Source organism: Corythoichthys intestinalis, chromosome 14 (assembly GCF_030265065.1).
Source record: "Corythoichthys intestinalis isolate RoL2023-P3 chromosome 14, ASM3026506v1, whole genome shotgun sequence".
NCBI classification, from domain to species: domain Eukaryota; kingdom Metazoa; phylum Chordata; class Actinopteri; order Syngnathiformes; family Syngnathidae; genus Corythoichthys; species Corythoichthys intestinalis.
The window spans coordinates 42,226,197-42,251,004 of NC_080408.1; the positions used below are offsets into that span (position 1 = coordinate 42,226,197).

At 38.8% G+C, this 24,808-nt stretch overlaps 1 protein-coding gene across 1 annotated transcript; it reads right to left on the reverse strand.

Moving 5' to 3' along the window:
- Positions 1-2,206: 2,206 nt before the first annotated feature.
- Positions 2,207-24,551, reverse strand: LOC130930084 (ras-related protein Rab-11B). Its single transcript, XM_057857799.1, has 5 exons — positions 24,322-24,551; positions 19,128-19,323; positions 18,869-19,062; positions 6,531-6,611; positions 2,207-2,804 (listed from the first exon to the last, which is right to left on the reverse strand). The coding sequence occupies exons 1-5, from the start codon at positions 24,359-24,361 to the stop codon at positions 2,659-2,661; spliced, it is 657 nt and encodes a 218-aa protein (XP_057713782.1). The 5' UTR covers positions 24,362-24,551; the 3' UTR covers positions 2,207-2,658.
- Positions 24,552-24,808: the final 257 nt, after the last annotated feature.

The following is a 24,808-nucleotide window of genomic DNA, read 5'->3' on the forward strand; positions in this document are numbered from 1 at the left end:
TTTTCCAAGATGACAATGCATTATGCCACAGAGCTAAAAACTCTTAAAGCATTCGTTGGAGAAAGACTCATCCAGTCAATGTCATGGCCTGCTAATAGCCAAGATCTCAACTCTATTGAAAACCTGCAGTGGAAATTGAAAAAAATGGTCCACAGCAAGGCTCCGCCCTGCAAAGATGATCTGGCAACTGCAATCAAAGAGAGTTGGCACCAAATTGATAAAGAATACTCATCAAGTCCATGCCTCAGAGACTGCAAGCTGTCATAAAAGCCAGGGGTGGTGCTACTAAATACTAGAGATGTGTTTTGATGGTTATTTCTTTGTTTCTCATGATTCCAATTTTTTTTCCTCAGAATGGAGTGATTCTATACAGATATTTCCCTGTACTTGCTCTTTATTTACTGACCACCACAATGTTTATTTATTTATTTATTTTAGTCTTTCTAATTGCTAAAGAGTTGCACTTTTGAACTAATACATTATTTTTTCAAGCTTTTTATCAGTTTGTTCTACATGATAAAATGTCTGAGTGAGTGCTCGTCCGAGACTAGTCATTCCATACTTTTTTCCAGGGGTTGTAACAATTGCACATAGCAAAACAAAAAAACTATGAAGAACATTCGAAATAATAAAAATAATACCTGTAATAATGTAACGAATGGAGTTCTAATATGGTGGATATGTTTTAGTGGAGTGTACCTGAATGCACTGCAATGCTGACTTAACAGAGTGAGGAAGGGAGGACTTTTTACTTTCATTTTGTTCGGCTGGGGCGCACAATTGACATGTTGTGTTGCACAAGTTTGTAGATAAATGATTAAAAACCTGATGAAGCTGGCGATTTTTTGGGGGGGCGATTTTACCACACAATTATAATTGTCACCTTAACTTATAAAAGACCAGCAAACTGAGGTCGGAGGAGGACCGTCGAGATTCTAGACATTCTACGGCCGAACGTACCGTCAAGTCAGTTTACGTACGCGCCCACCATGCTTATATTTTTGTATCATGTCCATCTTAATGTCAATGGTATGCCTTACCTTTTTACTGTTTTCGCCACCTTATCTAACATTCTTGGATTGGAACATTCTTGATTTCTCTCAGAAGATAATCCGCTGTGCTTCAGTCTTGCGGGAAAACTGTGGCGCTGTCATAAATCGTCGTATTTCGAGCATTTCGTCGGTTGTAGAAACAAATGGTGAATCAAATTTCACGTCGGATGTCGAAGAGATTGTGTGTCGAAGCGATCGTATGTCAAGGTACCACTGTATTTGGCAATTGATCAATCAGAGTTGTCATCTTCAGTCAGAACCTAGCTACGCTTAAAATTCCTTAGGTCCTCCCTGCATACTTTTGGCCCAAGATGACCTCGAAGTATATGAAATTGTACTGTTTTTAAGAAATGCCTGGTGGCCCGCCAGGCTTATTAAAGCACTGGGAGAAACCCTGCGCCTTTGTGGAGCACCTTTTAAAAGATGCGATTCTCGAACACTTGACAATTACTATTGCAAGATAATGGAAATCTTGACTAGATTAGAATTGTTTATAGGATGTAATGAGGAAACACCAATATTTAAAAAAAAAAAAAAAAAAAAAAAATCACCTAGCCGAGCCTCACATTGCTTTTTAACTCGGAATCTTTCGGCAAAGTTTGACTCATTTTGCTATCCCAGTACACAAATGTGCAGGAAACGTTCATACAATCGGGACCTCAAAAATAATAGAAAGGAATGGCTGATTGAGCTACGTTTTTAAAGCACCCTTCATTAATTGAACTAATAAGTAGAAATTTCCTTTTTCAAAGTTGTTTTAATTCAAATATGGAACTGTTGCTGCTTGCAGGTATTCTGTAAAATGTAACGGGAATATTTTAAGCCAGTAGTACTTCAAAAATTGAATATTTTGTGTCACCTTATTTCTCGGTGCATCCCTGGAAAGCTGGTTTATTGTGCAATAAAACTTGAGGGACTCCCAGACTCTTTCCTACCCGTTTGGTTGCTGCTATTGTCTTGTGTTCCTATTGTGGTTGACATTACAGTGCCAATGATGGGGATAGTCGTCCAATCTATTTGAACTAGGAGAGGCAGGCAGCAAATGACTGCTGCCAATCACCCAGTTCAAATTAAAAATTGGGGGGAAAATCACTTTCAATATGTGGATCTATTTTGTATCACTTTGGCAGTTTTAAAGACCAGCCTAAGCCACATAATATTGTAAAATTTATTTTCATGTCATTAATATAATGTATGTGAGCAGACACGCTATCAAAATAAAAACGAAAGCAATATATTTTACAGGAAGAAAGCATCAGCAGCATCACTACTACTTTTGAGATGACTTGAACAAGTAGAAGTGGGATGCAAAAAATGGAAAGCTGGTACTACTGAAACATCTACCAGAGACAGACTTCAATCAGGGTGAAAGTCACACCTGTGTGGTACCAGCAGTCCAGTTTTTGCTCTAGAATGTACTGTAGCAGGCTGAAAGTGGGTCAGATTACACCTTAAAAATCAATTCCTTCTGTGGGATCATGAACCGGTTTCCTGGATCTACTGTAAATTACGCCGATTTCAGACTATGTTGCAGCCCGGGAAGACGGAAGCATGCCAGCACTGGATCCCAAACGACAATCCTCCCTAAAAGTGGCTCTGGCCGCCATTACAGGTTCTGACAGCACTGCAGCTTGCTCCCCCTCTGGCCGTCCGTTGTCGGAGGCACACTGATGTCCACCACGTTATTCCCGGGCGACTCATCGTGGGCCGACCGTTCAGCTATCTGCTTCTGCGATACGATGCGGTAGATTTCTAAAAAGAAAAAAATGATCAGAGGGACAGTGTTACACTTGAAATTCACACTATATACAAAATAGTGGTGTCATTTACAGTGGTATGAAAAAGTATCTGAACCTTTTGGAATTTCTCACTTTTCTGCATTAAATCCCCATCGTATGTGATCTGATCTTTATCGAAATCACACAGCTGTAAAAAGTGTCTGCTTTAACTAAAACCACCCAAACATTTATAGGTTTTCACATTATAATGAGGATAGCACGCAAACAATGACAGAAGAGGGGGGGGATAAGTGAACTCGCTGCCTAAGGAAACTTAGGCCATGTCCACACGTAGCAGGGTATTTGGCAAAAAGAAGATATTTTTCTACGGTTTGACCTATCGCGCACGCAGATTTAAACCAGGGTTCTTAAAAACAACGGGGAAGGTGAAGATTTGCGAATTCTGCGTTTGTGGCTCCATCATGTGGACACTGATAACCGAAGATTTACGTCACTGGTTGCGACAAATTTTGTCCTCACGTCACACCTGAGACTATTTTTACATTTGGAGTATATTAAATAGGCGCTTTTTTTGCTTCCATTTTTTTTACAAACTTGCTGTGCTTCTCATTGAATAATGGGTATTTTGGACAAATAATAATAATAATAATGCATTTTATTTGTAACGCACTTTACATTTGAAAAACAAATCTCAAATTATTTTTATTGTTTTGAATGTACTTAAAAATGAAAGCGGTTGGCTGTGGAATTTTTTTTTTTTGTGGACGCAATTATTTTCCCCCAACGTATTAGGGCAGAATCCTCGTTTAAAAAAGAAAAACCCTGCTACGTGTGGACATGGCCTTAAAGAGCAACTGAAATTAATTTTTACCAAACAATTTAAGTCAGGTGTGTGCCCAATCACTGAGTGGTTTAAAGCTGCCATGCCCACTATAAAACACACCTAGTAAGAATTGTCTTGATGAGAAGCATTGTCTGATGTGCATCATGTCTCGGTCAAAAGAGCTATCTGAAGACCTGCGATCAAGTGTTGTTGATTTGTATAAAGCTGGGAAAGGATACAAAACCATCTCTAAAAGTCTGGATGTTCATCAGTCGTCAGTCAGAGAAGTTGTCTCCAAATGGGGAGAGTTTGGCACTGTTGCTTCTCTCCGAGGGGTGGCTGTCCACCAAAGAGTTCAGCAGAGAATACTCCGTGGTAAAAAAAAGAACCTTACAGAGTCTGCTAAAGACTTAACAGAAATCACTGGCACAGTCCAATATCCGTGCACACATTATAAGTAAAGCTATGGCCAAGAATGGTGTTCATGGGAGGACTCCACGGAGGAAGCAACTGCTGCCTCAAAAAAACATTGTTGCTCGTTTAATGTTCGCAAAAAGGCACTTGAACACTCCACAGAAGTTTTGGCAAAATATTGTGTGGACTGATGAAGTTGGTTTGGGAGTAACACGTCATGTGTAGAGGAAAAATGGAACAAGTCACCAACATCAACACCTCATCTCCACTGTGAAGCATGGTGGAGGGAGCTTGATGATTTGGGGCTGTATTGCTACCTGGGGGCCTGGACAACTTGCAATCATTAATGAAAGAATGAATTCAAATGTTTATCAGGATCCTTTGTAGGAAAACCTGAAGCCATTCTTCGGACAGTTCAAGCTAAAAAGAGGATGGATGCTGCAACAAGACAATTATCCAAAACACAGAAGTAAATCAACTTCAGAATGGTTTCAGAAGAACAAAATACACGTTCTGGAGTGGTCAAGTCAAAGTCCAGACTAGAACTTCCATTAAGATGCTGCGGCATGACCTAAAGACAGTGATTCATGCCAGACCATAGACTTCATTACCTAGGTTATGAATTCTATGGCCAGATATCCCAGGAATCTGACTGAACTACAGCAGTTTTGTAGAAAAGAATGGGCCAAGATTAGTCCTGATTAGTCCTGATCGATGTGCCAGACTGATCTGCAGCCGCACGAAGCGTCTGGTTGAAGTTATTGCTGCCAAAGGGGGGGAACACAATATATTTAATGTGATGGTTCACTTATTTTTCCCCCTTCTGTCATTGTTCGTAGGGGTGGGCGATATGGCCTTAAACACGTATCACGATAAATTGAGCAGATTTACCTCGATAATGATAAATGACGATAAAGTCGCCCAAGCGGACTGTTATATAATTTGAAAATCTGAATCAATGCATGAAATACAGATTAACAGTTTCTTGTTGATTTAGTTACCAGCATTCAATTTGATATATTTAGCAATTGTACATGCAGTCTAAACATTAAGTTTATAAAAATGTATTGTAAACAATAAGAATTCAAGTATGAACATTTATAACAGCGTGTATGGCTTGAACAATTTACATTGTCAAAATCAATATGCCTGTGCAAACGTCATTGTAACACAAATGACTTGCAACTTGAACAGTACACTTCAAAAAGACAGACAGACATTAAAGCTATATTGATCTGCAAATGAAACACTTAAGATTTTATAATAGCAATAATGACACAGAATTAAGCACATACAGAAAAATAGCTGGGCCATTTCTCGGCCATATTACAAGTTTCACCATTGGATTGTGCTTTATGCTGATTGCTTTACCATCAAAAAAGCTATCAGAGAAATCACACACAGTCAGATACAAAATAACGCGACATAGTAATTGCTAGATGCAGTCTGTGCCCAATCCACTCATTAAGTTCAGCCGTTTGGACAAGGTTAGAGCCGCTATCCGACTCCCATCACGTTCATTTGTAGCGTTAGCCGCTAGCGTTAGCCTGTGGCCTGGCTACCAGTAGAAAGCACAATCTCCGGAAATCGTGAGAACAAGGGAGGACAGCGGGTGAAAGCCCATCTGGATGCCACCAAGAGTCTACTAAATGTCGGGTGAAAGTTTGGCGAACCTCGCTTAAGCTACACTCCATCACGTTTTGCTTGTAGCGTTAGCTGCTAGCGTTAGCTTACCGGCCTTCTGTTTGATTGGCTTCCTGATGATCACGTGACTCCCTACGTAAGTACATTGACTGCTTTCTTAAAGGGGAATGAACATAGACGAACAACACAGTCAAAGCGGGATGAAAAGACTATTTTCTTGTTTTATAAATTTACCGAATTTACCGACATGGTCAAAATTACGTCGGTCATCGTGAAGAATTTTGGTGACTGTAAATTTTCGGTTAACCGCCCTGCTCTAATTGTTCGTATACTATCCTCATTAAGCCCCATAAATGTTTGGGTGGTTTTAGTTAAAGCAGACAATTTTTTTTCATCTGTGTGATTTTGACCAAGATCAGATCACATTTGATGGTGATTTCATGCAGAAATGTGAGAAATTCCAAAAGGTTCAGATACTTTTTCATACCACTGTAGATCAACTGCCTTCCTACTGTTTTAATGCCTTTAATTTTGGGGGGGAAAGATTTTCCCACAAGTTTTTTCGCCCTTGCTGGTACGCATTCCGTGTGGTAGCTGTGACTTTTCATAGTTGACAAATTCATAACCTGTGTGTGTGTTCTGTGAATAAAAGTGTGTAAAAAGTGCAAACTTAATTCTGCTAAGAGGAGGCGACACTCCTTTGACAAGTTCAATATGCTCCATAAACTACGTATGAATATACAGTCGAACTGAAGCAATCGTTTCAAATGTAAATGTGTGTGGCTCCCAGTGTTGTCTTTTCTGTGAAAACTGGGTCGAAATGGCTCTTTTGAGTGTTAAAGGTTGTTGCTGTCATACCTGTTAGGATATTCTTGAAGGCCTCTTCAACATTTGTTGAGTCCAAGGCTGAAGTTTCTATGAATGAAAGGTTGTTTTTCTCTGCGTTGAAAAGAAAAAAAACAATGTGTTGTAATGAGCAAATAATGTAATGGACTGCAGAATTATTTTTTCCCACAAAGTGGTAGAAGCTGAGTTGAAATTATTTGTTGTATTTACAGTGAGCTCTCGTTTTTCGCGGTTAATGGGGACCGGAACCCGCCGCGATAAGGGAAAACCCGCGAAGTAGCGCCCCCACCCACCGAAAAATGAAAAATTATGTGTTCAATGTATTTAGATTTAGCATTGGAAAAAGATACATACAAGACATTTTTTTCACTTTTTCCCCACAAAGTATAATTTTAAAAAAAACAAGTATATAAATATCTTAATAAATTGTTTTTAAGCACTTAAATTATAATAATTATAAGTTTTAAACATGTTACTGTCCCACCAAATTATTATTTTTTTTTAACAAAAAAAAGTAGAAAAATGCTTGTCTTTATCAAATGCTTCATTGAGTGAGTCAAATCTGCTCAAGCTGCCCACTTACACACAAGTTAAACGATGATTGACGCATGCGGCACTTTGAAGCTTCGGTTTCCAGGCATCTGTGGCAAAATCAAACACTAACGTCTGTCAATCATCGTTAACTTTAATGAGCGACTCCAGGGCAATGCCTGACCAACAAAAATCAGCAGGGGGAAAGTGGGACTACATGTTTGGCTCGGGACGGCTCATCTGCATTTATTTATTTTTTTTAATCGGAAAAAAAAAAATCCGTGATAGACAAGGCATGTGCCGGTATGATATTCTGACGGTACCTTAAGCGATAATATCACGGTTTCTTGGTATAACAGTATTGCAATTACAGCTCTAAAATGTGTTAGAGATATATAGGTTCAAAAAACAAAAAAAAAACAGGATTTTTATTTTTCAAACATATTAGCAACTTGGAACACAAGTATAATTTTAAGTTTTTTAAATAAAGTTAAAATGCAAAATGCAATCCTTTAGATGAGCATAAACTCAAAGCCACAGCTCAACATTATTACCATCAGAATAAAATAATTATTTTCCATAAAAAGCACGTGTGTATAACTCGTATCATGTTTACATTACACACACACTCTTTCTCAACACAGACCGTTGCCAGAGGAAAAAAAGCACGTTTTACCACCGCTAGACACACTAAACACGCTGGAGTTAACTCACGAAACTGGTAGGAAACGTTCATGACAGGAGCCACGTTTACATGCTGACTTTTATTCATACCGATTCAAATCATTCCGAATGGAAATTTCACATCAGCTGTTTACATGTCACTTCATCTATTCCGATCCAGCGTTTACATGTGTCTGCCTTTATTCCGAAAGGACGTTTGACAACTGCCGTCTGACATGCGCAGATTAATCAAAACAAAGCGTCACGATGCAAAACATGGAGATCGATCGTCAGATCAGCTGCTGTTTTAACTTTTCGAGCGGAAATAAAACTTCAGAATGATACGCCGTTCATTTAAAAATTTGTGTGGGTGCGCTGTGCGTGTGCTTGGAAGCCATGTTGCAAGTGACGTTACTGACGTCACCACGTCAGTACGGAGCATGTGCAGAAAGAACGCAACCAGACACCATTCCGCTTCCCTGTTTACATGATATAATTTTACTTCTAATCGGTTTGGGAAAAGGAATATTCCACCCCTGTGAATCGGAATGAAATTCCATTCGGTTTGGGCCTGTTCATTCCGAATGAGGTGTTTATATGGAACACATTTATTCGGTTTGAACAAATATTCCGATTGTAATTGGAATATTTGGCTCCATGCAAACGTGGCAAGTGTTTACTAGTGTTAAATTATAGATAAATGAGAAATCAAATTGGAGGTATTGCCTCCTCAGCAGCCACCCAGGGCAAACATGTTTTACACGTTGGTTGGCCCGCCTCCTCTAAGTCGCGGCTGTCTGTAACTTTTCTGTAGCCGAAATATTCCCATACCAAAAATTTCGTTTTCTTTGGTGGGGGAAAAAGTTCAGGAGTTTCACCTCCTCCAGCCATCGTGTAGCATAGCTGACACTGAGCAACAACCAGTGGGGGAGAGTTGAATCTTACAGCTGCAAGCGAGGGATTTCTCTGTGCATTTTTGGGACATAAAAAATAGCTAACATCTTAGGGACTGTATGACGAAAATGTTTGCGGTTTTGAAACCTTGACGTTTTCATACCACTGTATACCGTGAAACCGGGAATCGGCACACTTCAACGATGTACTGAGAGCGCGAAGTTTGAAGCGCGAAGTCGCGAGGGATCACTGTATTCAGTGGTCTTCAGATACGAGCCGAATTCATTCTCTGACCATGCTTGTGTATCAACACACATCTCAAATCACCACTTAATTAAATACAAATGGAATCCATTCCAGCATCCTTTTGTTTTTTGATAAGGAAGAATTAACAAAATAGAACTTGTACTTGTGTAAAAACCCACAGCATTGATATTAAATGGCAAGAACGATCATCATCTAGTCCAGGGTACACTAAATCCGGACCTCGGTGCCACTTTTCCTGTTGTGTTTTCCATGTCTCCCTCCTCTAACAAACCTGAATCAAAATAATCAGGATCATTATCAGGCTTCTGAAGAGGTTGCTGATGACATAATCATTTGATTCAGGTGTGTTTGGGGAGAGAGACGTGGAAATTACGACAGGAAAAGTGGCACCGAGGTCCGGATTTAGTGAATCCTGATCTAGTCAATTATCAACTGACCCAATGGTCACATTATGCGACTAAAATTATTAGTATTTCTAAGTTTGTTTGTTTGTTTTTTCCCATCTACTCGCACATGCGCGACCACTAACGTTGCATTTTTATTTGTTGTTGCTGAAAAACTCCTTCACGGTTAAAATCCACTAGTTGGTGGTAATGGAACGAGCTGATTTGCCAAAAGAGAATACAACAGAAGAAAAAGGTGGAGCTGGGCGATGTGTGGAGCAGGTTATAATTGGGATAGCGGGAAAACTTGACAGCACTTCCGAACAATGGCAAAAAGGACAATAAGTAGGGATGGGAATTGATAGAATTTTTACGATTCCGATTCCATTATAGATATTGCTTAACGATTCGATTCTTTATCGATTCTCTTATCCATTCTAATTGAGGGAAAAAGAGCAAACATTTTGATTGGCATCTAGTTTGTTTAATCAGAAGTCACAACCTTACAAACTCACAATGCGGTCAAAAGAGGCCCAAAGCCTCAATGTTAACTATGGCAAATAGACAAGAATGTGTAACATTTTACTGAAACATTTTTCTAATAGAAATAAAAAATCCTCCTTTTTAAAAGGACAGATGAGCTGATAGCACTCAAAATAATGATTTAAAAAAAGATAAATACTGTCAAATACAACAGAAGAATGCGTAATGCAAATGCAAAATTAACAATTCTTTTGCAGAAAAATAAGCAGGTCCGCTTTTTCAGGTAGGTGATCTTTCTGGACTTATGGTGTCTCCAGCAGTGGAAAACACCCTCTCAGATGGGGTGGAGAAAGTCTGTATACACAGAAAGTGTTCAGCTAGTCCAGACAGTAGGGGCAGAGTATCTGTTTTGTTTTCCCAAATATTAACAAGTTTATAACTAGGTTGGTGTTATTACATAAGGATGGTTAGGTCATCTCATAAAATATAAGAGGAATTTTAGCACAATCCTGCGTTAACATGGATTTATTAACTTCCTAGACATAGTTAGGGTACTCTATGGAAAGGCGGTTTGATACTGAGTAGAATAATAGTGGTTTGGGACCAATGGGACCATCCTATCTCGAATTAGGGGCGAAAATACGCTGATTGGCTGTAGTAGTCAGGTGCATTTCGGGAAGTTATTTGGAACATCCACTTCCGTTAGACGTAGCAACACAAAAATACCACCATCGGATGCAGAGGTATATACTTTTGTGTGAAATCAGTAGTCAGATTGGCCCTACGACCCACCAAATTCAAATTATTCCGAAAAAAAAAAATATTGGTGGACTACCGACCGAAATGTGTATTAAAATTGCTAATAAAATCGTTTAGGATTATTTTAGATGCATATATATATATATATATTATATTTTTCTTATAGAGTATTTGATGAGGAATACGATAGACCCATTAATAGACTTTTTTTGAAAAATCACCATTTCTCTAAGTAGTCTCATGAATAATGACGTGGCCTGTTAAATCAATGAAGAATCCCTTGGTGACGGCTTTCCAGATTATGCTTGGTGAGTGGTCACTCTTTGAATAATAATGTAGCCTGACTTGCTGAATCACGCGTGTGTAACATGTGTAAATAACATGATGTAATTCGTGCAGCTTGGAATCTATAAGAGAATCATTAGATAAACTGCCAAACGATTCCATGGAATTGAAACGCACAAAACCAGTCCTCGATTCCCATCCCTAACAATAAGTGACTCTTTCCAACAAACCTCCCGGCACTGTTACAAAGGCCGACGGGGGAATAAGTCCGACCCTGGGGCTCGGCACTAGGGAGGCGATGAGCGATGGCGAAATGCGAAAGTCATGAAACCCAAACACATGGGGCGCGATGCGCTTGTCGCACTGCCCTCTACCTGTACGTCATCGCTCGTCTCTGATTAGCTATGAATTTGGAGGGCTAAAATTTCAGATCTTTTCTAAGCGGCAACAACTTCCTATACTGCTGCTTTTTTTATTTATGTCCCAGAAATCATGCTGAGAGGTATCATAACACACTGCTAAAACGATACGCTCCTTTATGTTGACAAAGATGACCAGTGTCCTCGCAGGTGATTTGTCAATCAATAAATCTGTTGCTGATTGGTGGTAGTGCCAGGTGTCAGCGAAACAAATGAAACAAAATTCCCATGCTAACCTAATTTCTCAGCAGTGTACTGGTTGATGTCAAAACTGATATATAATATAGATGTATAAGTTTGTAGTTTTATGCTTGTATTATGAAAGTAGCAGTTAAACAGTGAAAATTTGAGGGCAAACTTTGCATGTCGATGATCCGAGTAAAAATTGTTAGTCTGGAGCCCTTCTACTGTAATTAAATTGATGGTGAATAATCGTTCATAGATAAGGTTAGGGATGGGAATTGATAGGATTTTTACGATTCCGATTCCATTATCGATATTGCTTAACGATTCGAATCTTTATCGATTCTCTTATCGATTCTAATTTGGGGGAAAAGAACAAACGTTTTGATTGGCATCGAGTTTTTTTAATCAGAAGTCACAACCTAACAAACTCACAACGAGGTCAAAAGAGGCCCAAAGCCTCAATGTTAACTGTGGCAATAAGTGGCAAATACACAAGAATGTGTAACATTTTACTGAAACATTTATCTAATAGAAATAAAAAATATTGGTATATATTGGCAGATAGGTTGTTGTTCTGCCTTTGGCAATATGTGTTAAAGCAGGGGTCCCCAAACTTTTTTCTGTGAGGGCCACATAACTTTTCCCTTCTCTGATGAGGGGCCGGGGTCAGTTTGTAACAGAAAAAGTGTGACGATTGCAGAAGTGCATAAATGTAAAAAAAATTATTGTTTTTCAGAAAGCCACAATCAAATAACCCTTTCTGGATTCTTCACGGAATGAAAGTAAATAAAATAAAAATAATAATATAATATAATAATAATAATAATAATTAATAATAAAAACACTATTAATTAAATAGATAATAACCAAATAACCCTCTCTGAATTCTTCAAGGAAAAGGCCAGGAAATAAATAACACGATTGAGAAAAAAAAAAATTCAAAATGGCCGGACCAAATGTGGAGGCTGGCCGTATTTGGGCCGCAGGCCGCAGTTTGAGGACTGCTGGGTTAACGTGTATTATTTACCATTACATTGAAATGCATGCCTTTTAGTTTTTGTGGCGCTTACATGCTCACGTGGGGGCGCCCTTGCGCTTCCTCACGCGAAAAAGAACGCGCTCACGTGAAGAAGAGCGCGCTTACACCCGAAGAAGAAATGCCGCATCCAAGCGAGTGAGCGAGTTAGTGATAGAGGGAAACACTTCTACGAGCCTACGTTCTTTGTTAATGTTAATATCTACAGAGGCAACGCCTGTATGTATCATCTTTTGTGTTGTTGTTGTTGTGTTTCCACTCGCGATCGGACACTTAAATCCAGTTGTGTAGTGGTTTGAACGATGTGCTAATGCTAGCGAACGAATGCTAACCATTTGTTATTACTGTTATTAGCAGCTAATCATCGCTGATTTTCGTTGATGCAAACCTGTTTGTTATTGGGGACGAAATTGATTTGTTTCATTTCTATTCTTAGTTTCACTCTTCAAGTGATGGTTGAATAAATTCATCAAATTATACCAACGTCTTCTGCATCGTCATTTGGGAGTTTAGCTAGCTGTATAGCCAGGACTGAGCCTTAGCCTCTCTGTGAGGACAGCGCAGTCGTATTCCCTCCCGATGCAGTTATCTCCACATTGCAATGACTGCAAGTTGCTTTGTTGTAATTTTTCCTCGTGAAGTGAAGACACACTTTCGAGCATTTGAACCTACGTGCTGTCATTTTTATGTTTATGGGTGCAATGCTCGTGCTTACCCGTCGTAACCTTTCATTTTCACACTCTTTCCTGGTGGGATGTAGTCAAACTTTGGAGCGAGTGGTTCTTGGCGCCATTCTAGTTTGATGCGTCTGGACAACAAGACACGTCACGACGCAATACGCGTCTTTAGGAATCGTTAAAGGGATCGTTAAGGCTTTTTCATTGTGATGTCGAGGCCTCGAAACACTCGGAACCGGTTCTGAATTGGAATCGGATTTCGATTCCCATCCCTAGATAAGGTGACCTCAAAATTGTACTGCTGATATTCATTTTTTTAAGCCTCTTTTCCACTTGATGCCTATTGTACCGAATTATAGTCATGTGAAAAAATTACGACACCCGATGGAAGCCTGTGTGTTTTCTAACATATTTAGTCATATGGATATTTGACATCAATTTTAAAATCTTGAAAGATTCAAGTAATAAAACTAAACAATTAAAACTGAAAAACATTTTTTTATAACTTTCTGTAAAATGTAATTTTAAATAAATGCAATTTCTGATGAGGAATAAATTAGGACACTCCCACGTTTAATGAATTAATCCCACTTAAAATGGCTAAAATGAACATAGGTGTTATCACATCAGGTGTTATCACATCAGGTGCACATGAATACAACATCATTACTCAATGTTTTGAAGGAGGCTTGTCTTATTTAAACCTTACATTTAGTTTGGTGTGCCCCTGACTGCTAAAGTGAGAGAAAACACCATGGTGAGATCAAAGGAGCTGTCTGAGGCCTTCAGAAAGAAGATCGTAGACGCTTATGAGTCTGGTAAGGGATTTTAAAAGATCTGAAAAGAATATACAATCGGCCATTCCACTGTCCGAAAAATAGTCTACAAGTCGAGGACATTCAAAACAACTGCCAAAATGCCCAGGTCTGGCCGTCCAAGTTCACCCCAAAAGCAGATGCTAAAAGAAGTCTCCCAAAACCCTCAAATGTCATCACGGATCTACAGCAGGCTTTAGCTACTGTTGATGTGAAAGTGCATGCCTCTACAATCAGAAAGAGACTTCACAAATTTAACCTTCATGAGAGGTGTGCAAGGACGAAACCTTTGCTCTCCATGAAGAAAATGAAGGCCAGACTGAAGTTTGCCAGAGTGAATGTAAACAAACACCAGGACTTCTTGAATAATGTTCTATGGACAAATGAATCTAAAATGGAATTATTTGGACACCAGAACAGAGGACATGTTTGGCGTAAACCCAATACAGCATTCCAGGAAAAGAACCTCATACCAACTGCGAAGCATGGAGGTGGAAGTGTCATGGTTTGGGGATGCTTTGCTGCAGCCAACTCACCATCATAGAATCCACCATGAATTCTATCGTGTATCAGAGGGTGCTTGAGGAACATGTGAGAAATCTATGTGATCTGTGAAAAAATCTAAAGCTGAAGCGAAACTGGAAACTGGACCCTGCAACATGACAATGACCCAAAACATACCAGTAAATCCACCAAGGACTGGCTGAAAAGGAAGAAATGGAGAGTCCTGGAATGGCCGAATCAAAGCCCAGATCTTAATCCCATTGAGATGTTGTGGGGTGACTTGAAATGGGCTGTACATACAAGAAACCCCTTTAAACATCTCACAGCTGAAAGTATTCTGCGTTGAGGAGTGGGGCAAACTTTTGTCAGACCGATGTCAAGGACTGGTAGATGGCTACAAAAGGCGTCTCACTGAAGTTATTTTAGCCAAAGGGGGTAACACTAGCTATTAGGTGGTAGGGTGTCCTAACTTTTTGCTCACTTAGAATATGCATTTTTGTTGATATATTTGGTTTAATGAGTAAAACTATGTTAATTTTTGTTGTTTACCTGCAATTAAATCACTTCCTTTTCCAGAGATAAAGAAAAATAAGATCAGACATTGATATGTGAACATTTCTTAATAAAGAACTGAATACTTAAAGGGGTGTATTAATTTTTTCACATGACTGTAGATTCCACATTCAACCAGCCTTGTTTTTTTAACCATACGTACTTTACCTACCTGTTGTCACTGATTTGCATCATATACAAAATTATGCGTATTTTTAAAAATTATTTGTTTATATTACCATTTTATGTATTTTAATTTCTCAAATTGATTTAGCCTCTACTTGAAAGCAAGAACAATGTCAAGCATAGTGAAAAAAAAAAAACAATAATCTTATGATTTTTTTTTAAATCATTAATTTACATAAGAACAGTAAATATTATACTTTTTTTAAATTAGCTTAATTTCGGATAAGACGCACACACCAAATTGTACAAGAAAACGGTATTTGTTCATACACAGAAAAAAAAATGGTGGATTTAGTCGATAAAATCATTGTAACAATTTGCACTCACATGTAGGCATGTGCCGGTTACCGGTTTCACGGTTTACCGCAGTGTGAAAACGTTGCGGTTTCAAAACCACTAAAATTTTCCGTCAGACCGTAGTACGGTATTCGCCATTTTTCATGTGTCAAAAATGCAGCCAGAAGTGGCGTGGCGCAGCAGCGCTCACCCCCTCCCGTTTGTTTCTGTGTGAAAGTGACGCTAAACAGCAGGCAAACCCAAAAACAAATACTCCAATCATAAGTCGTTCTTTTCTTCAATTTATTGAGCTCTCAAATCGTGGTAAGTGTAATATACAAAATAAATACATTTAAAACGTTGTACAATTGTATTTTGCCATGTGTGAGACGTGAGTAGCTTCAACAGATTAGCACCATGGAAAAGTTCGCTAAAAACAAAACACACGTTTTCCTTTCAAATTCGATATACGCACTAACTAAAAGCTTACAAAGATGAATGTTAGCCTAGGCTTAGCTGGAAGAGCAACTTCGTCGAGTGTTACAGCCGCAGAGTGAGAAAACAAGCTTGATTTGCTTGAATGAAGGGGGGGGGAGGCATAGCATCAAAGATCGTTAATTGACGAAAGATGATCTTGCCCAAAGCACAAATCCACGTTTGTTAGCTCAAGAAGAGGTCTCACTCCCAATGTTTTTTTTTTTTAGATGAAACCTTTCCACAACAATATTTACATTTTAACTAACTTTTACATTTTTAACTAACTTATACTAACTTGTACATTTTTAACTAACTTATTAACTTATGAATTCTTTATGTTCTTTTTAACACAAAGGCATGACCAGATTTGACACAGTGGCTGAAAATGGCAAAACTTCACTTGAGCTTTTCCACCCTCAAAAAAAAAAAAAAAAAAAAGTCATGCAGTATACATTTTTAAAAATTTTATTCAGAAGTGTTTTTACTTTTTTACAGAAATTATTTTGTTCTTGCTCTAATCTTAAGCAACTTGAGCTGTGGCTGTGGGTATAGTCTATTAGTTATATTTTAATTGTATTTAAAATGTTGTTTTTTTTATTGATAATGTATTTATTTTAACAATATATTCATGTTCCAATTTGCAACTATGTTCTGAAAAACAAAAAAAAATCCTGTTCAATGGAAAAAAGTTATTTTTTTTAACCCATACATCTCAAAATAACACATTTTGTAGCTATAACTGCAATACCGTGATACCGTGAAACCGCGGTATTTTTGCTCGCGGTTATCGTACCATCAAAATCTCATACCGGCACATGCCTACTCACATGTTACAATGATTTTAAAGTTTCAAGTAAATCCAACAGTTATTTTTTTAAGTGTATGTAAACTGCACTGGATGACAAGCCACAGGGTTCAAACTTGAGAGAAAAAAGTAACAGCTTGTAGTCTGAAAATTACGGTAGTTTTTATTGTATTGAAAAAAAAAATATATTTTGAGTAAAGATTTTTTTTTAAATCAGAATATCTCCTTTCTCTTAAGTCCTTGTTAATATGGTGCCGTGTTAACTCTTTCAATGCCATTGACGGTGATAAGACGTCCAATCCATCGGCCATCCTTTTTACCTAGGTGGCTGGCATCGATCAGCCCACCCAGTCAAAATGGATTGGATGTCTATCACCGTCACTGGCAGGTTCTTGTGTCTCATGGTGTGACTAAACACTATAATAACCTTTTCTCACATTTTCCTTATGTAAAATATATGCCAACAAACATACGTATACAGTTTTAATATACAGAGGGGAAAATAAGTATTTAGTCAACCACTAATTGTGCAAGTTCTCCCACTTGAAAATATTAGAGAGGCCTGTAATTGTCAACATAGGTAAACCTCAACCACGAGAGACAAAACGTGGAGTAAAAAACCCAGAAAATCACACTGTATGATTTTTAAAGAATTTTTTTTGCAAATCATGGTGGAAAATAAGTATTTGGTCGATACCAAAAGTTCATCTCAATACTTTGTTATGTACCCTTTGTTATCAATAACGGAGGTAAACATTTTCTGTAACTCTTCACAAGCTTTTCACACACTGTTGCTGGTATTTTGGCCCATTCCTCCATGCAGATCTCCTCTAGAGCAGTGATGTTTTGGGGCTGTCGTTGGGCAACACTGACTTTCAACTCCCTCTGCAGATTTTCTATGGGGTTGAGACCTGGAGACTGGCTAGGCCACTCCAGGACCTTGAAATGCTTCTTACTAAGCCACTCCTTTGTTGCCCTGGCTGTGTGTTTGGGATCATTGCCATGCTGAAAGATCCAGCCACGTCTCATCTTCAATGCCCTTGCTGATGGAAGGAGATTTTCATTCAAAATCTCTTGATACATGGCCCCATTCATTCTTTCCTTTACACAGATCAGTCGTCCTGGTCCCTTTGCAGAAAAACAGCCCCAAAGCATGATGTTTCCACACCCATGCTTTACAGTGAGTATGGTGCAATTCAGTATTCTTTTTCCAAACAAGAGAACCTGTGTTTCAACCCAGAAAGTTCTAATTTGGTTTCATCTGACCATAACACATTCTCCCAGTCCTCTTCTGGATCATCCAAATGCTCCCTAGCGAACCGCAGACGGTCCTGGACATGTACTTTCTTCAGCAGGGGAACATGTCTGGGAGTGCAGGATTTGAGTCCCTGGCGGCGCATTGTGTTACTGATCGTAGCCTTTGTTACTGTGGTCCCAGCTCTCTGTAGGTCAGTCACTAGGTCCCCCCGTGTGGTTTTGGGATTTTTGCTCCCTGTTCTTGTTATCATTTTGACGCCACGGGGTGAGGAGGGAGTTGAAAGTCTGTGTTGCCCAACGACAGCCCCAAAACATCACTGCTCTAGAGGAGATCTGCATGGAGGAATGGGCCAAAATACCAGCAACAGTGTGTGAAAAGCTTGTGAAGAGTTACAGAAAATGTTTGGCCTCCGTTATTGCCAACAAAGGGTACAAAACAAAGTATTGAGATGAACTTTTGGTATTGACCAAATACTTATTTTCCACCATGATTTGCAAATAAATTCTTTAAAAATCAAACAATGTGATTTTCTGGGTTTTTTTCCACATTCTGTCTCTCATGGTTGAGGTTTACCCATGTTGACAATTACAGGCTTCTCTAATATTTTCAAATGGGAGAGCTTGCACAATTAGTGGTTGACAAAATACTTATTTGCCCCACTGTAGCTAATACCTTAATTGACAGAATTCAACTGGTATTCAATTTCTGGTACTTCAATTCCTTGATGCAAATCCTGCATCTCTATTTCTTGTCTGTACAGCTAAAATGGATACTTGCTGAATCAAGGCTTAAACTGTTGTTGGAGCAAGGCGCAGTTGTGCGATTGTGTTACATCTTGACACAGATCGAGCTCCAGTTTCCAGAAAGCACTGATACAATTTTCGAGCGTCGTACCTGCGAAGGCTCGGGCCTCGTCGGTGGGCACGGCCCTCAGGTGGCGCAGGTCGCTTTTGTTGCCCACCAGCATGATGACAATGTTGTTGTCAGCGTGGTCCCTCAGCTCCTTCAGCCAACGTTCCACATTTTCGTAAGTCAAGTGTTTGGCTATGTCGTACACCAGAAGCGCCCCTACCGCCCCTCTGTAGTATCTGCGAAAGAGATCAGGAGAGGTTGGTCAAGATCACGATGAGACAATCTGATTCTCAAAACTCACGCCGAAGTGATGGCTCTGTAGCGCTCTTGTCCGGCGGTGTCCCAGATCTGAGCTTTTATCGTTTTGCCGTCCACCTGAATGCTGCGCGTGGCAAACTCCACGCCGATGGTGCTTTTGCTCTCCAGGTTGAATTCGTTTCGTGTGAATCGGGAGAGCAGGTTGCTCTTACCGACACCGGAGTCCCCAATTAACACCACTGGAGACAAGAGAAAGACCATGGTAAAATATTATAGATGTCCCGATTGATCGGCATGATTGGGTCCGATCACGTCATTTTCAAAGTATCGGAATTGGCAAAAAAATATCGGACATGCCTTTTTTTAATATATATATTTTTTTAATTAAATCGTTTTCTAATTGTATTTAATGTTACAGACAAAATGTTTAACACTCATCCAGAGGCTTTAGTTTTGGCTTAAAGTAGGGTTATCAAATTTATTGCGTTAACGGCGGTAATTATTATTATTATTATTTTTTTTATTAATCACATTTTTAACGCATGCGCTGCACGACCCACTCACGCATTGTCGCATTCAATCTATAATGGCGCCGTTTTACCTATATGTAGAGCTAAAAGGCAGCGTAAAATGAGTAGAGTGAATTTTGGCAGCCTTTGGAGCCTGTTTTTAATTGGCTAAAGCCTTACAATCCCTCTCTCAATAATTTGAAATATCGTGGGAATCAATGTGGGGAAGAAAGGTAGTAGTTGATCTTTTCCTTAACACCCTATGTTATTTCCCAACGCAGAGAAGATATATCAATTGGTGCCACTACGCACAGTCATGGTTGCACTTCCCATCATGCATTTGGGCAGAACAGTTAAATGGCTACAGTATCATTTACTGAAAGATCAACAAATACACTAGATGGCAATACTTAGTCACAATACACAAAGTCACATTTATCCTTTAAGAATTACAAGTCTTTCTATCCGTGGATCCCTCTCACAGAAAGAATGTTAATAATGTAAATGCCATCTTGAGGATTTATTGTCATAATAAACAAATACAGTACTTATGTACTGTATGTTGAATTTATATATTCGTCCGAGTTTTATTCATTTTTTTCTTAATGCATTGCCAAAATGTATATGATCGGTAAAAATTATCGGGAATGATTGGAATTGAATCGGGAGCAAAAAAAAAGCAATCGGATCGGGAAATATCGGGATCGGCAGATACTCAAACTAAAACGATCGGATCGGGAGCAAAAGGAGCAAAAAAACATGATCGGAACAACCCTATAAAATATGAACTCTTACAGTGCCGTTGATGATAACAGACATCAAAAGGTTACGCCAATAAAAATAATATCAAAGCTGTTTCAATTATTAAATGAATTGACTAATTGACACCTAATTGGTTACAAAATGAATCTGAAACTTATTTTTGATAGTCGATTATTCATATAAAGACATTTCTTGACCTCTAAATAGTCCAAATCCTCTTTATTGAGAATCGTCATGGTAAATATTCTTTTTTTTTTTTTTTATATACTTTTTTAGATAATAAAAAAAGGGGGGGAAATCAGTAAAAAAAAATCCTTTATCTTCAATTGACTTTTTAAAAAATATTTTATTCTAAATACAAAAAAATAGAAACACTTTAACACTTTATAGGAAAAGTGATTATTTTTGATAATAAAAAAAAAAAAAAGTAACCCTATAAAGACCTGGCGTCAACATACTTGGACATCACATTTTGTGTCATGTATGCCACAATATTAACATTTGCTATACATATGTAGCCTACATGATGCAAAACATGATGCCCACGTATATGGACTCAATAATAATTATATTATTGTTTTATTAATAATCATTCATGTATTTCTAAAATATTTTTCTATGTTTTCATGAAAAAAAAAAACTTCTAATTTCATAAAATATGAATAAAACCGAAATACACTCTGTTTGTAGCCCCCAATAACACTCTAAAATTTGGGGGCCAGTTGGTTTCATAGTATTTAACTCATTGCCTGCCATAGACATGCAATTAATTCAAACTGGGAGGACTGGCTGTGAATGCTAATCTTTCAGTGCCATTGACGGCGCTAGACGTCCAATCCATTTTGACTGGGACGGCTGAAAGCAATCATTGTCTTCAGTAAAAATAGATTGGATGTTTAACAGCGTTAATAACAGCCAGAGAGTTCAATTAGTGGGTTAAAGAAATACTTTTTTGATAAAAATGTTGACAATGAAACATAGTATTCATAGAGAATTTTTTCTAAGTCCATGTTTCTTTTAATTTCAATGCAAAATGTTAAACCTATAGTATGATAATGTGATTTATATTTGTACTAATATTGACTATTTTGATTCCTTTCTATTTATCTAAGACAGACGTTCCGGCTGAAGAAAATCAGTCACAATACTTCAGTTTTTGAGCATGGCTATTAGCAAATCAAATCCGGTCAACATTGTTTACCGATACAAAAGAAAAGAAATCCATTTTACAATATATACAAGCCTAACTGTATTGTCTTTCTGAGGTCCTGTATGGTTGAGAATCAGGCCTGCAAGCTTAGTCAGGATGGCCCTGGGAGGCTTCAATGCACAGCACAGAATCAGAGGTGGGGCCTTTGTTTTTTCTCTCCTCCTTCATAAAGGAAATGGAGTCGAACTTTATCCCTGCTGACACCATCCTGGTCCGGGCTGCAGGAAGCCGATAACACCCTCCACCGAAACCTGAATCGACAGTTTGGGACCGCCTTGCCTTTCCTGTTTCTGCAGGCCTCGGGATGACGGGGAGAGGGAAACAGCAAGAGAGAGGGAGCGAGGGGAGCCCTCGCCTCCGGCAGATGCACTATTCAGCCCACAGAGAAGACTTTGTTACATCTAAATAGCCTTTTGGCTCCTGCGCCCCCCAGGATGTTGATGTGCCATGTCCAAACCATTTGAACGGGGAGTCCTGGCAGTGATCATTCATTATCAGCACTTCCAGTTCAAATGGATTAGACGTTTATCGTCGTCTATGGCAGTCAGTGAGTTAACAATTTCCTATAAATGCCACAAAACATTTGTCTTCAACTCTCTTCAACATAGTTTTTTACCACAAAGAAGGCACAGGATGGTAATCAAAACATTACTTTTGTCCAAAATGAAAATACTCAACTCACCTCAACATAGTTCATTGATACTAACATGCCACAAGATACAAAGGTAGGAAAAGTATCTCAACCTTTTGGAATTTCTCGCATTTCTGCATAGAATCACCATCAAATGTAATCTGATATTAGTCAAAATCACACAGATGAAAAAAGTGTGTTTCACTAAAACCACCCATACATTTATAGGTTTTCATATCTTAATGAGGTTACTATGCAAGCAATGACAGAATGGAGAAAAATAAGTAAGTGAACCATGACATTTAATATTTTGTACACCCCCCACCCCCCTTGGCAGCAATAACTTCAACTAGACGCTTCCAGTAGCTGCAGATCAGCCTGGCACATCGATCATCGATCAGGACTAATCTTGGCCCATTCTTCTCTACAAAACTTCTGTAGTTCAATCAAATTACTGGGATGTCTGGCATGAATCTCTGCCTTCAGGTCATGCCATAGCACCTCAATGGGGTTCAAGTATGAAGTTTGACTTGCTCAACTCAGAACATGATCCACCAAATATTAAATGTGATGGTTCACTTACATACTATCCTAATTAAAATATGAAAACCTATAAATATTTGGGTGGTCTTAGTTAAAGCAGACACTGTTTTTCATCTGTGTGATTTTGACAAAGATCAGTGCACATTTGGTGGTGATTTTATGCAGAAATGTGAGAAATTCCAGAAGGTTCAGATGCTTTTTCATTCCACTGTTGTATCAAAGCACTTTGTTTTGTCCAAAATGAAACTCTTGAACACACACCAACACTTGACACTGAGCTGCCAAAAAGCTGGTATCAAAGCACTACTTTTGCCAAAAATGAAACTACTGAACTCACCTCAGCATAGTTTCTGGGCACTAAGATGCCACAATCTAGTCCCAAAGCACTACCTTTGTCAAAAAAGGTCCTCAACTCACTTCAACATAGTTCCTTGACACGGAAAAGATAGCACGAGATGAAGCCAAAGCATTACGTTAGTCAAAAATGAAACTGCTCAAGTCACTCCGACATAGTTCCTTGATACTAACATACCACGAGTTGCCACATGAAGATGCCAAAGCACTTCTTTTGTCAAAAATTAAACCCTTCAACTCACCTCAACATAGTTCCTTGACACTAAGACAAAACAAGTTTGTGTACAAGCACTTTTATATCAAACTGGGCTGTGATCCACCCACACAACAGCAATTTGCAGATAGTGTATACAGGTTAACACTGTACCTCTATTCAGTTCCACCATTAAGGATTTCATTGACATTTTATTGTCTAGCACCAACCTTTTTTCTAATCTCAGAGTTACTTCCTTGGTTATTAATGAAGTTGACTTTGATAACCCATATGTAATTATTATCAATTGAATATAGTTAACACTGTTTAGACACTGATCTTGTGAATATACTGCATCACAATAAAATGGTATATACTGTATGTCAACAATTATTCAACAAGAATCCAGTGGATATCAATACACTCATTTCATTTTCACCCCCTATCTCTGCTAGTGTCTACATTTTTAAACAATCACTCCAACAAAATTCCTTGGAAATCACTACAGTATATCCTATCACTTGTCAGCTATTATTTTATAACGTGTCCTATCTGCTGACCCTTGACAGTGAGTGATTTTTGTTTACACGTTATTGTTGTTGTAGTTGTTGCCATTTCAGGGTCCTTGTTGACACTTATCCCAATTATAACAGTAAACTCTAGGTTGCTCTTGTAGTAAGTCTAGTAAAATTCAACAATAAATGATCAATAAGCAAAATAATTGGCAAAAATAAAGTGCCTCAAATCCAAATTCGGAGGTTCTAGAGAAACAGTCGTTCTAGGTAGAACACCAAAGTTCAATAGGCCTCCAAACAGATGGGGTGTTGCACCCTACCTCGAAGCTGCAAGCGTCGGAACGCTGCAATGACATCGTTTTGTTTGGAAGATCATCTTCTCTTCTCGGCCTTCTACATAAACACGGGCCCGATTATTTTGGATACTTCATACCAAATCAACATTATCGACCCCACACATTCGCAATTTAAAATCGGTGTCAGTATGAATACGATCATCATTATTCCCTCACTCCTTTACCTTTGAACAAGAAATCGTATTCATCGTCTCGGTTCCCCATTCTAGACGAGGCCGCTCCGACGCGTGTCCCCCGGAGGATGATGAGAGAAGTATGGGAGGTAAAGGTGGCTTAAAAAGAAGCTGGACAAAAAGGGAAAGGTTAGTGGCGGGACCGTAATGCGCCAATGCTGGCTGTCAGGCTTGCAGAAAGGCACAGCAGTTCCCAACTCTGCAGAGGGAGGAGTCCCTGCAGTATGAATTTCTTCCAGCAGGAGGCGCGGCTCTCGTTGACGTGCCGACGCTGTTTCAAACCGCAGACAATGACAAAAACATTTGTATTTGTTGACCATACAAAGTGTTTTTACCCCATGACGAGACAAAAATACTACACTATGTTCTGAAGACATTTAACTCTTTGGCGGCTATTGACGGTGATAGGCGTCCAATTCAGTTGGACTAAAAGGGCTGCTCATTCCTCACCTGATTTATTTAATAAAGATTCTTTTCA